The sequence below is a fragment of the Pelophylax lessonae genome (assembly GCF_965119305.1).
Source record: "Pelophylax lessonae genome assembly, chromosome: 4".
Taxonomy (NCBI): domain Eukaryota; kingdom Metazoa; phylum Chordata; class Amphibia; order Anura; family Ranidae; genus Pelophylax; species Pelophylax lessonae.
The window spans coordinates 243,200,090-243,213,408 of NC_138771.1; the positions used below are offsets into that span (position 1 = coordinate 243,200,090).

General features: G+C 46.1%; 1 protein-coding gene across 1 annotated transcript in view; it reads left to right on the forward strand.

The window, feature by feature from the left end:
• IRAK4 (interleukin 1 receptor associated kinase 4) overlaps nt 1-13,319 on the forward strand; it is a 54,755-nt gene that overhangs the window by 17,191 nt on the left and 24,245 nt on the right. Inside the window, exons 4-7 of the mRNA XM_082257142.1 lie at nt 2,892-3,052; nt 3,151-3,215; nt 3,470-3,584; nt 8,636-8,745. Of these exons, the coding sequence (XP_082113268.1) occupies nt 2,892-3,052; nt 3,151-3,215; nt 3,470-3,584; nt 8,636-8,745 (451 nt within the window). The remainder of the gene's footprint in view (nt 1-2,891; nt 3,053-3,150; nt 3,216-3,469; nt 3,585-8,635; nt 8,746-13,319) is intronic.

Here is a 13,319-nt window from a genome sequence, read left to right on the forward strand (position 1 = left end):
GATCAGGGAGATCTCGTTGTCTATGTTGTCCAAAAAGGTCGCCTTTTTGGTGGCGATCACTTCGGCTCGCAGAGTGTCGGAGCTGGCGGCTTTGTCCTGCAAGTCTCCGTACCTGGTTATTCATTTGGATAAGGTGGTCTTGCGACCTAATCCTTCTTTTCTTCCGAAACGAGTTTCGGAATTCCATCTTAATGAGGATATTGTCTTGCCTTCGCTGTGCGCGAAGCCTAAACATCCAAAGGAGGTGAGATTGCATTCTCTGGATGTTGTTCGGGCGATAAGGGTTTACCTTAGATCGACTGAGTCTTTTCGTAAGACTGACTCCTTGTTTGTTCTTCCAGAGGGTCCTCGGAAGGGCATGGCGGCTTCGGCCTCTACCATCGCCAAATGGATCAGGCAGACCATTGAACAGGCCTATGCTTTGCAGGGTAAGGCTCCTCCTGTCCCTGTGAAGGCGCACTCTACTAGATCTTTGAGTACGTCTTGGGCCTGTCGTCATGGGGCTTCTGTAGCCCAGGTGTGTAAGGCGGCGACCTGGTCGACCGTGCACACTTTCACAAAGTTCTACAAAGTAGATGTTCAGGCATCGGCGGATGCTTCCTTTGGCCGCAAGGTTCTTAGTGCGGCTGTTCCATAGGGTCCCTTGTTGGGGACTCCTGGCTGTTGGGATAGTTTTTTGTATCCCCTGGTTTTTTTGTCTTTTCCTGGGTTGTTGCTCCTGTTGAGCACTTGTTTTTTGCTGTTGCCCAGCGGGTTTCCTTCCTTTGGTAAGGTTCCTTTCTTTGATGCGGAGACTGCGTTGCCTTTTCGGCGCGGATGCGTTTCCCACCCCTCATGTTTGCACTGCTTTGGGACGTCCCCATATGTGACGAATATGAAGAGGCGGCGACTGTCGGAGGACGTAAGAGAAAACGGAATTTTTGTAAAATCTTACCTGTAAAATTCCTTTCTCTGAGTCCTCCGACAGTCGCCGCCCCCGCCCCTCTTTTGGGGTTTGGTTGTATACTCTACTGCTATTCCACTAAAACTGAGATATGGTTGCAGGAAGTAGGAGGGTATTGACTGAGGGGACCACCCCTTGAGGGTGGGATATGTTAAAAGCTTTATTGTTAACATATTCTGTTGCCTAGCTACTCCTTCGGAGCAAAGTCTAATACCCCATATGTGACGAATATGAAGAGGCGGCGACTGTCGGAGGACGTAAGAGAAAGGAATTTTACAGGTAAGATTTTACAAAAATTCCGTTATTTTTGAAAGCATTCTTACTTTACCACATTTCTTCACACCTGCCCAAAACTTCTTCTGCACAGTACTGTATATCTGAAGCCCAAACTTGTTCTGGCTTTGGATAAAGTGTGGAATTTTTTTTTTTTTTTTTTATGTCATGTAAGATATATAAATTGTCTGTGAAATTCGTCCACATCACCATTGTTACCAGGTCAGAACGTGATGGAAATGCAATATTTTACAGCTGTTAGTGAAACAGGAATAGAAGGGAAATCTTCTTCCAAAGGGAACACCAGTTCCAGTGATAACTGAGGGGATTTCTGCTTATTTTGAAATGGTTTCCTGTTGTGTCTCCTGGACAGGAAAGGAACATTTTTTTTTTCTCTATAGGACACAGACCGCAATAGGACGTGGGTTTTAAGCATTCCCTCTATGCAAAACTGGAAAAAGGTTTGGCTTTAGGTATACTTTAATCTTCACAAAATATGTGGTTGTGCTTACTTAGTCCCCTTTGTTTAATCATGCTGACTATTAGAACAACTCACTTGTAGGCAAAGAACTGAAACTATATTTTATCCTGCTGAGACCTGTTTATGACATAGTGAGGATGTGGAGTTCTAAATATGACCTGAAGCCCTGGTGTTCAGCATGCGGTCTGCTGAATTATCTCTGCCAACTGTACAAGTAACAACCCTGCCTGTGCAGAGGGAGACAGTGGCGCCAGAGCGCGTGATAAGTAAGTGATCGCCAATGGGAAAGGGTATTAACTTTTACCGACATAATCGCCAATAGGTGGATTGAGGGGAGCTTAAAGGAGTTGTAAAGGCAGAAGGTTTTATTATCCTAATGCAGTCTATGCATTAAGATTAAAAGCATTTTGTGTGCAGCAGCCTCCCCAGCACCTCCTAATACTTACCTGAGGCCAATCTCTGTCCAGTGGTGTCCACAAGTCCCTCAACCGTTTGGGACTCTCCCTCCTGATTGGCTGAGACACAGCAGTGATGCCATTGGCTCCCCCGGCTGTCAATCAGTCTGTTGGCTAATCAGGAGATAGAGGGGGAAGGACCGAACCCCAGCTCTGTGTCTGAATGGACACACGGAGCTGCAGCTCGGCTCATGTGCCCCCACAGCAAATTGCTGCTTGCTGTGGGGGCACTTAACAGGGGGGAGGGGCTAGGAGCAGTGAAGAGGGACCTGAGAAGAGAAGTATCCAGGCTTCCCTGTGCAAAACCACTTTTCATGTAGAACAACATGTTTGTTACAAAAAAAAAAACAAGACTTTACAATCACTTTAACATTCAATCCCACTAACCACCAATGTAGATGGGTTAAATTTCACTGCTAGAGACCACCAGTGTGGGGTTCAATTTTTCTTGCCAGTGACCACCAATATGGGAGGGGGGTTAATTGCATTGACACCAGTGCTAGGGGCAATTAATGCTTCCCCTGATGTGTGCATGCGTTTAGCGTCAGAAAAAGTAACCCCAGACATCCCTAACAACCACGCTAAAAACATTTAGTTTGCATGAGTCCTTGTTGTAGCAGAGCCTATTCATCTGAGATCATTTTGTTTTATTCACTGTAGAGTTGTTTTATGTATTCATCAGCCTATTGTTTTTTAATAATTTTCCTGTGGTTTAGTTGTGTTTTTTAATGTGTTGCAGGGTTTGGTGTTTTCTCCTTTAATGAGCTGAAGAGAATTACAAGAAATTTTGATGATCGTCCACTTTCTGATGGAGGGAATAAAATCGGAGAGGGGGGTTTTGGAGTTGTGTTCCAGGGACAAATAAAGTCTGAAAAAGTGGCAGTAAAAAAACTGACAACAGTATGTCTCACTCATTCATTAAGCACTCTTTCATTGCCTATGCCAAAAAGTTCTACAGAAAATATTTAACTTTTTTTTTTTTTTTTTCTACCCCACAGATTGTTGATGGTAGTCTACAGGACCTTAAAGATCAGTTTGATCAAGAAATAAAAGCAATGGCTAAGTAAGTTCATGTTCCATTTCCTAATAAGTTAAGCCAACTATATGCACAGAGAACTTGCTTGTCTCCAAATGTGTTTTAGTCCATTTTACACAATCAGGTCTTGCAAGCATACTGGTTTAGGTGATGCAGAAGGTAGAGGGAATGCAGCTTTATTATTGTCATCTTCTTATGTCAATGGACACATTTGCTGCATATAATCGTCTATTCTGTTTCTCATCAGTTGTGAATAACCTTTTTATTCTGTATCTTTCTAGATGCCAGCATGAAAACATTGTGAAACTACTTGGCTTTTCAAATGATGGGGACCATTACTGTTTGGTTTATACTTATATGTCTAATGGATCTTTGCTGGACAGGTTAGCTTGCCTGGTATGTAGCCAACTAAGTCTTTTTTTATTACTTGCATAGCTGTTATTGGTTTTCAGGCAGTGTGAACACCTGTGCACATTATCAGTAGTAAAGAGACATGTCTAGGCTAATTACGAACAGCTACATGGGTGAATGGCAGGGTTCTTCTGCTGTACAATGCATGTAGGACAAAGAAATTCATGGATCAGGTACAGAGAAGAGGATTTATCTGGAAACTGTGTACAGGACAGCAAAGGGTGTTGCCAATACTGTTGGTGTCGCAGGAAATTATGCTGGCACTGTGCTCCCAAGAGTGACAAATCATAGAAAGCAGAAACAAGGTCGTGATCTATACCCAGAAGTTACTTGATTAAATAAAAGAAGTGAGTCAAACAAAACCAAAGAAAATTCCCAGCTCAACTTACCGACCAGCCTGCAACCAACCAAATCACCACGTCTTAGTTTTAGTTTGCACACATTTGCAAATGCATGCGTAAGCTGCAGAACCACGTCTCGGCACCCAGTATTATCTGCAGTCCCAACTTAAAATTTTGAGAGCCTCCATAGTAAAATCCCATGCATTATAATGGTCAGGCAGAGGGCAGGTGAGCCTGGAGGGAGCCCATCCCTCTTTTAAAGGCACAGGGGCACACTGGACACCCAGCATATAGCACAATGACAGCAAAGGTGTCCAGTGCGTCCCCTCACCAGTTATCCAACAGTACAAACAAATAGTCACTTCCCACACCTATAACTGGCCTTTGCAGCAAGAAGCACATAGAAGGGCGATGCATGTCAAACAAAACCAAAGAAAATTCCTAGCTCAACGTACCAACCAGCCTGCAACCAACTGAATTGTCGAACAGTATACGTTAAAAACGGGTTTAGTTTTCACACATTTCCAAATGCATTTGTAAGCTGCAGAGCCACATCACAGCACCAGAAGTGAGCAGAGTGGGAGGGTCAATTGTGAAAAGATAAGTGCCCTTTGTGGCCTTTGCCTTCCTCTCATCTCGGTGTCTTTATCAATCTAATGGTAAACTAAAGGGAGACATGAGATATCGACCACCTTCTTACCATACTATTTCCCTGAGATGTTGGTGGAATATTTTGAACCTAGGACATTTTTTATTAAAAAAAAAGTGAACATGCCTGTAGCAGAATAGAGTATGGTTTGGATTGCTTCAAGGGGCACGGGGTGACCGAGAACCCCAGTTGGGTCTGCACTAATCTGACTCGCTGTACAACCACACTGGACTCAGCCTGTCATGTTACCCCAGTTATCCTGGGTTCTATATGTGTGGTTTGTGTTGAAAGAGCGAGGGCCTCTTTCACTTGGGACAATAATATTTCTGAACAGTGTCCCTCGGGAAATGTATGAAGATGAAAGGTTTGACTTTTCAGATTGCTAGATAGTGAGATGGGGTGGAGTTTGTTGTTAAGTGCCTGTATTCCATTGTTTTGTGGTTTGTGTGCCTTAAGATCAACTTATTATGGGATGTGTATGTGGATTGGTTGCTAAGGGGGAGGGGGGATTGTCCCACAGTGTGTATATCTTTGTGCCTGTTTCAATAAACATACAGTTCTGGGAGTCAACTAGAATGAATGAATGTCCAGTTACTGGGGGGATTTTGCCATGGCTATTTTAGTACTTACTCAGCTTCAAGGATTATACAGCAGAGATACCTAGGCTGGGTATTGGAGCTGCATTACATTGGTGGCAAGAGGTGGGATACAAGCCTTGCAGCAAGAGGAAGAAGCATTCGTATGGATTTGGAAACGCAAACGGCAATGGGAGAACAGCAGTTCGTACAAATTCGGTTACATGAATGGAAGTGTGAATGGAGATGAACTATGCTGGATTAAAACGAGCCACGTTAAAGCATTAGCCAGCAATAAAACCAAAGCCGTGCTGATTGCAGAGCTGACCGAGGAGGATCGGGCACACAGTATGGCTATAGAAGCCATGGATACAGAGTTTGACAAAGAAGTGAAATGCAGGCTAGCATTTTATGGAGAAAACCCCTCAATAGAGCTGGTACAGGCAACGTTAGCCCAAGTGGATGCCTTTATCACAGCAAGAGAAGACTGGGAGAACTAACTCCGGCTGGCGAAGCAGCGTGCCTTGGAGAGACTGACAACTATTACACAGGCACCAGAGACAAGATTAAAGGTACCACATGATGCCTTTAAAAAGTTTGTGGAAACAGAGGATGAGATCGATGGCTTCCTGCAAGATTTTGAACGGTAATGCAGGTTGTACCAAGTACCCCTGACAGACTGGGTACGGATCCTAGCTGGTAAACTGTCAGGCCGTGCAGCAGAAGCATACAGAGCTGTGCCAGAGGAGGAAATCTCAAGCTATAGCCGGGTAAAGGAAGGGATTTTGGCAAGATATGCCATCACCCCAGAAACGTACAGGAGACCCTTCAGGGAAACCAAGAAACACGAGAAGGACTCCCACACCGAATGGGCTTGCCGTATACAGAGGGCAGCCCTAGCCTGGCTACAAGCCAATCAGGCAACCACAGCAGAAGCGATCACCCAGCTGATTTTACTGGAACAATTCTATAATGGATTAAACCCAGAGGTACAGGAGTGGGTAAGGGACCGCAAACCTACCACTCTCCCTGAATCGCCTGCAGGCAATCACGGATTAGCTTCAGACCAAACCCCAGACCGCTGAACAATAACCCAGGGTCACCAGCTCCACAACGATCAGGACTAATCCCTAACCCTCCAGCAAATCGATACCACTGGCACAACAGAGTGCAGTGCCATTTGTGCAAGAAATTTGGGCACTATCAGAGAGACTGCACTCAGAACTGGAACCACGCTTCATGGATTCGAACAGGACCACCTTCCCCAGCATGGGCAGCAGTTCACAGGCAGTAACGACCTAGCCTCAGACCAATGCGCAAGCCCATGATTACTAACCTTGGACCACCACTACCACAGGGGGGGGGGGGAAACTCCTCCAACCCTCAGATACCCATCCTGCAGTGGGGTACAGTGCCACAGGTGCAAGCAGTTTGGGCACTATCGACGAGACTGTACCCAGAGCAGGAACCAAGCTGCATTGATCCGACCTGGGTCACCGCCTTCAGCACGGACAACAGTCCCCTACTATCCCACAGAGGTTCCCCCAGTCGTACCCAGGTTCGAACCCACCAGGGAGCAATTGGGTACCCTTCACGAAGCTGACCCGGTGCAAGCTGCTATGGAGAACCGACAGCACCATCTACAATCTGTCCAGTTAAATGGAAAGCCCACACAAGGTCTCTGAGACACAGGAGCCACTCTCACCTTGGTCAAGCGACACCTGGTTCCAGATGCCGCCTGAACTGGAGGTTCAGTAGTGGTACTGATGGCAGGAGAAGCAGTACACGGGCTACCCACTGCGAGTGTCCACTTGAATTGGGGTGCCGGGTCAGGTCTGATTGATGTGGGGTTGATATGGGAGCTCCCCACCGTCCTCTTACTGGGGAATGACCTACGCCAGTTTTCCTCAGCGTTTCCGCTGGTCCAGATCCCAGGCCCACATCACGGAGACCTACTGGCCTTCTGAGGTCCAGACGCTTCACTGTCTGGATTGGAAGTAGTATTGCACCAGGTTTGAGAAGATGGCAGTGAACACCCCGTAAACTACTTGAGCAGGAAGCTTCTCCCGAGGGAAATGAGCTACACCGCCATAGAAAAAAAAATGCCTGGCTGTGGCATGGGCCCTAAAGAAGCTTCAGCCCTACTTGTATGGACAGCAGTTCACCCTACTCATGGATCACAACCCGTTGGTATGGCTAAACGGAGTGGCAGGGGACAATGCCCGGTTGTTGCGCTGGAGTTTGGCGTTACAACTGTATGACTTTACTATTCACTACTGCCCCGGAAAACAGAATGGCAATGCCGACGAGTTATCGCGACAAACTGAACTGGAAAAGTAATCTGTGAGTACTCCTCGGACATCCCCAGTGTAGCAGAATGGACACAGAGTATGGTTTGGATTGCTTCAAGGAGCACAGGGTGACCAAAAACCCCAGTTGGGTCTGCACTAATCAGATTCGCTGTACAACCACACTGGACTCAGCCTGTCATGTTACTCCGGTTATCCTGGGTTCTATATGTGTGGATTGTGTTGAAAGAGTGAGGGGCTCTTTCACTTGGGACAATAATCTTTCTGAACAGTGTCCCTCAGGAAATGTATGAAGATGAATGTTTTGACTTTTCAGATTGCTAGATAGTGAGATGGGGTGGGGTTTGTTATTAAGTGCCTGTATGCCATTGTTCTATGGTTAGTCTGCCTTAAGATCAACCTATTATGGTTTGTATATATGTATGTGGATTGGCTGCTAAGGGAGAGGGGGGATTGTCCCACAGTGTATATCTCTTTGTGCCTGTTTCAATAAACATTCATTCTAGTTGAATCCCAGAACTGTGTTCTGGGGGATTTTGTCATGGATATTATAGTACTTCCTCAGCTTCAACGATTATACAGCGGAGATACCTAGGCTGGGTACTGGAGCTCCGTTACAATGTCCAATGACTTAAATATTTTGACAGTTAGACAATATACTTGTCTTTGGAGTGCAAGTTGGACAATAAAAGAAAAGCAGCACAAACATTCCCCCGGTGGACACTCTGTGCCGGTTCACACTACTGCAGGCGCGCTGATCGCATGTAATTCGGAGTGCACTGCTCCTTCATTACATGCGATCTCCTGTGTGGATGCATATTCACATATACACTTTGTATGGCTGAAATTCGCACTGCACCCGCACAAAAGACGCACAGGACCCTTTTTTTCAGCTGCATCAGGATCTGATCGCACAGTGGTTCACACTTGTGCGATCCGATCCTGTGCGAACTGTCAGATCGCACTGCGATATGCGATCAAACTGGGGGTGTTATTAACATTTAATTGACACCCCCTGCGTATTGCATATGGCAGTGTGCATCGCACAAGTGTGAACCGGCACTCTATACTTCTTTCTTCTTCTTTCTTCTTTTTTTTTTTTTTTTTAATTTTTTTTTTATTTATTTACTGAATGTTGACAGTACAAATGTGCTTGTTTCAGAATAACACAGCTCCGTTATCCTGGAATAGAAGATGTAATATTACAGTAGGAACAACAAAGGGCATTAAATACTTACATGAAAACAATCATACCCACAGAGACATTAAGAGGTAATTTTAATTAAAAATAATCAGAAAATGAACCTAAAATTTTCAGAATGTTATGTTTTTACTCTATTCTGAAACTGACAGGAAATGTTTCTGCAATTTGGATGTATATGTTTATTTTTGCTTCTCAGTATGTTGGGGGGCACATATTAGGGTGGCATAGGCTGGTTTTCTTTCGATTTAAAGTGAGTGTCTTTTATTAAGTGGGCACTTCCACTCTGCCTCATCTTAACATTTCCTCTCTGTCCTTTCACAGGTAAACTATGCATTTATGCTGCTGCTTTTCACATCCATCTAAAACTAATATTGACTGATTGCTATTAATATGTCTATGATAAACTATGCTGCTGCTTTTCATATACACCTGAAACTGACTGATTGCTATCAATGGGGGAAATTTACTAAAACCAGTGCACACAGAATCTGGTGCAGCTGTGCATAGTAACCAATCAGCTTCTAGGATTTATTGCCAAAGCTTAATTGAACAAGCTGAAGTTAGAAGCTGATTAGTTACTATGCACAGTTGCACCAGATTCTGTGTGCACCAATTTTAGTAAATTCCCCCCCCCCCCTCCAATGGGTCTATGTATGCTGCTGCTTCCAAAATCTGTAACCTCGTCCACATTATTGTGATGTTTATTTTTTCTTTAGTGTCTTACCTAAATTACTTGCTGATCTTCATCTTAACAACTCTGCCCTCTTGCGTGTCTTGTAGTTTAATTTTGGCGTGAAAAGTTTGCTCTGCTAGCCTTGTGTCTTTTATTGACTACCTATTAATTGGCAAATACTACTCCAACCCATAGGAGTAAACAACAAGACCACCTTTTATGGGGAGAGCGCATGTTGGGGTGGCATAAACTGGTTTTCTTTCAATACAGTGGAGTTGTTTAAGTGGGCACTTGCACTGTGGCCTTCAGAGACTGCACGAAGAGAAAATCCACAGCAAACTACTCCTTACCCAGTCTCCTAATCCTACTATTATATAGCATGCTCTCTCTACCTCCCCTTCTCACTATTCTGTCCTCTCTTTAACCACTTGCCGACCGCCGCACGACTATCTAAGTCGACAGTCAGCGCCAGCCAGGCAAAGTGACGTAGGTCTACGTCGGCACTTCCCGCCGGTCCTGTGCGCTCCCGCGCCCCCCCCGCCGCCGCCGATGGCTCGATTGGGTTCAGAACCGATCAGTCATCAGGTCCAGGCCAATCATTTTTGGCCTGGACCTGTTGATCGGTCCTGCCCAATCAAATGACACTCTAAGCCTGTGAAATGTAAACACAGGCTTAGAGAAGATGTGCCCTCCCCTCCCAACGTCCTTTTTGGATCCAGCGTGAGAGGAGAGCACATCTAACTGTGAGTAACTGCACCAAGCACCCACACACAGCTAGATAGGCACATTTCACCCCCGATCGCCCCCCCAATTAACCCCTACAGACCCTGACACAACACACACTGTATACAGCATATAGCATTTTCCTATATACCTGTATAAGTGTGATTTGTGGTCAGGTGTAGTGCTTGCGGCCCCCCCTTTTCCACTTAAATTACCCCCCACCCCCCCAAATAAAGATTTAACCCCCTGATCTTCCCTGACCCCCCCCCCCCTGATCAACGCTAGTTAACCCCTACACCCTCTGTCATATCAGCACTAATACAAACGTAATATACAGTGTTTGTATTTTTGTATTAGTGTGATTGTGATCAGAATTAGCGTAGGTGACTAAGTTTCTGTCCCAAGAAGGTTTAGGGTCCCCGCCACCCCTCCAATAAAGATTTAACCCCCTGACCCCCCCTGATCACCCCTACACCCCCTGCCACAACACACACCGTGTATAGCATTTTGCTATATACCCGTATAAGTGTGATTTGTGGTCAGGTGTAGCGCTTGCGGCCCCCCCTTTTCCACTTAAATTACCCCCCACCCCCCCCCAAATAAATATTTAACCCCCTGATCCCCCCCTGATCACCGCCAGTTAACCCCTACCCCCATCACATTCAACACTAATACAAACGTAATATACAGTGTTTTTGTATTTTTGTATTAGTGTGATTGTGATCAGAATTAGCGCAGGCGACTAAGTTTCTGTCCCAAGGAGGTTTAGGGTCCCCCCCACCCACCCAATAAAGATTTAACCCCCTGATCACCCCTACACCCCCTGCCACAAAACACACTGTATACAGTATATAGCATTTTCTATATACCCGTATAAGTGTGACTTGTGACCAGGTTTAGCGCTTGCCACCGTTTCTTTTATCCGTAGGATACCCGCCACCCCCTCCCAATAAAGATTTAACCCCCTGATCCCCCCCTGATCACATCCAGTTAACCCCTTCCCCCCTGTCACATTGCACACTAATACACACATAATATACTGTTTTACTGTATTTTGTATTAGTGTGATTGTGACTTGAGGTTGCGCTAGCGAGTTAGTTTCTATCCCAAAGGAGGTTTAGGGTAGAAGCCACCCCCCCCCCCCCCAGATCCCCGGCGCATAGTTAGAAATAACCCTTTGATTACCACACACACACGCACGCACATACACTTCCATTACTAGTATAGTGTTTGAACAGATCAATATCTGATCTGATCAGAACTATACTAGCGCCCCCATAGTTTAGGGTTCCCAAACGCGGTGTTTGCACGATCAGCACTGATTCCTGCCAGCACCTGCGTTTAACCCTTTCACCCAGGCAAGTGTAGTAATCAATAGATTACTGTCACTTGAAAAAAACACAACACACAAAACCGCTGTGTTAGCAGAGTCAGGCCTGATCCCTGCTAGCATTAGCAGTTTTTTTGGTAGCACTTGAAATATTTCTTGACAACCAGGTGCTTTTATTACCTGTGAGTCGCACCACTGTACAGGTAAATTTAGTTACCAAAATGACCAAACGTTTGTACAGTGATGAACATATATATAGTATAATGACCATGTCAAGTGAGAGCGATGGGGAAGCCTCACTGGCAGAATCAGGGTCAGTATACGAACCAGATGACAGCAGCGGCTCCCTGACAGATAGCTCCGACGACAGATGGGTCCCTCTTAGACCCAGGCGTACCCGACCCCATTCTGGAGTTGTTGAGATGCAGGAATCGCAGGGTGCTCGTATGGAGCAGAGTGTGGTTACTAGTGCCGCTCATCCTTCTGCGACCTGGCAAGCGCCAGCGGCCTAGTACACCCTGGACCTAGTACAACCAGCACTGCAGTATCACCTGGTGACGTGGCGAGTCCCCTAAGTGCAGTTGAAGCTGGTGTGGTGGCTAGCACGAGTAGTGGCCCGCAGCCACCGCGTATTCGAAGACAGGCCCATAGTGCCCTCCCTGATGCGCTGGCATATCCCAATTGGCAACCCACTGATTCTACAGCGCCAGTACTTCCCCCATTCACTGCCCAACCTGGAATCCACGTAGAGACAGCTGGTTTTACGCCCCCTGAACTTTTTTGAGCTGTTCTTCACGGAAGATCTTTTCAGATCTATTGTGGATCAATCAAATTTATATCCACAACAATTCATCGCCGCCAACCCAAATTCACCCCTTGCCAGACCATTCGGCTGGAATCCTATAACGTTTTCCGAATTTGAAATCTTTCTGGACCTTTCCCTCAACATGGGCATAACTAAACCACTTCACCATATGCGCATGTACTCTGCCTCCATGTCCAGGGCGAGATATGAGCAAATTCTGCGATTTATGCATTTCAGCGACAATGAAATCTGTCGTCCTCAGGGAGACCCTGCATATGATCGGCTCCACAAAATTCGGCCCCTCATAGACCACTTCAATCAGCGGTTTGCAGCCTTGTTTACCCCCGAACAAGTTGTCTACGTTGATGAGTCCCTGATTAAATTTACTGGCCGCCTTGCTATGAAACAGTACCTCCCCAGCAAGCGTGCCAAGTACGGGGTCAAACTGTATAAATTGTGTGACAGGGCCACAGGCTATACAGTTAGTTTCCGGGTCTATGAGGGAAAAGATAGCTGTGTGGAGCCCCCCAACTGTCCAGACTACATAGGGAGCAGCGGTAAGATTGTTTGGGACTTGGTGTCACCCTTATCCGGAAAGGGGTACCATTTGTACGTGGACAACTTTTACACAAGCGTGCCACTATTTAGTCACCTGCTCGAATTACAAATTGGCGCATGTGGCACCGTGCGACCTAATCGCCGGGGCTTCCCCCAACGGCTTGTAGATTCCCGTCTTAGTCGGGGGGCGAGAGCCTGCTTGAAAACTGACAAATTGCTTGCGGTGAAGTGGAAGGATACACGGGATGTTTATGTTCTGTCCTCCCTTCAAGCAGACACGACAGTCCAAATCCCTACGGCAACTGGCGTTATGGAGAAACCCCTCTGTGTCCACGAATATAACCTTAATATGGGAGGGGTGGACCTTAACGACCAGCTTTTGGCGCCGTATTTAGTTGCCCGTAAAGCCAGACGCTGGTACAAAAAAGTGTCTGTTTATTTATTCCAATTGGCGATGCTGAACGCCTTTGTTCTATACAGGGCGTCAGGACGAACTGGATCCTTCCGGGAATTCCAGGAAGAGATCATCCTTGCCTACCTGTACCCAGGAGGC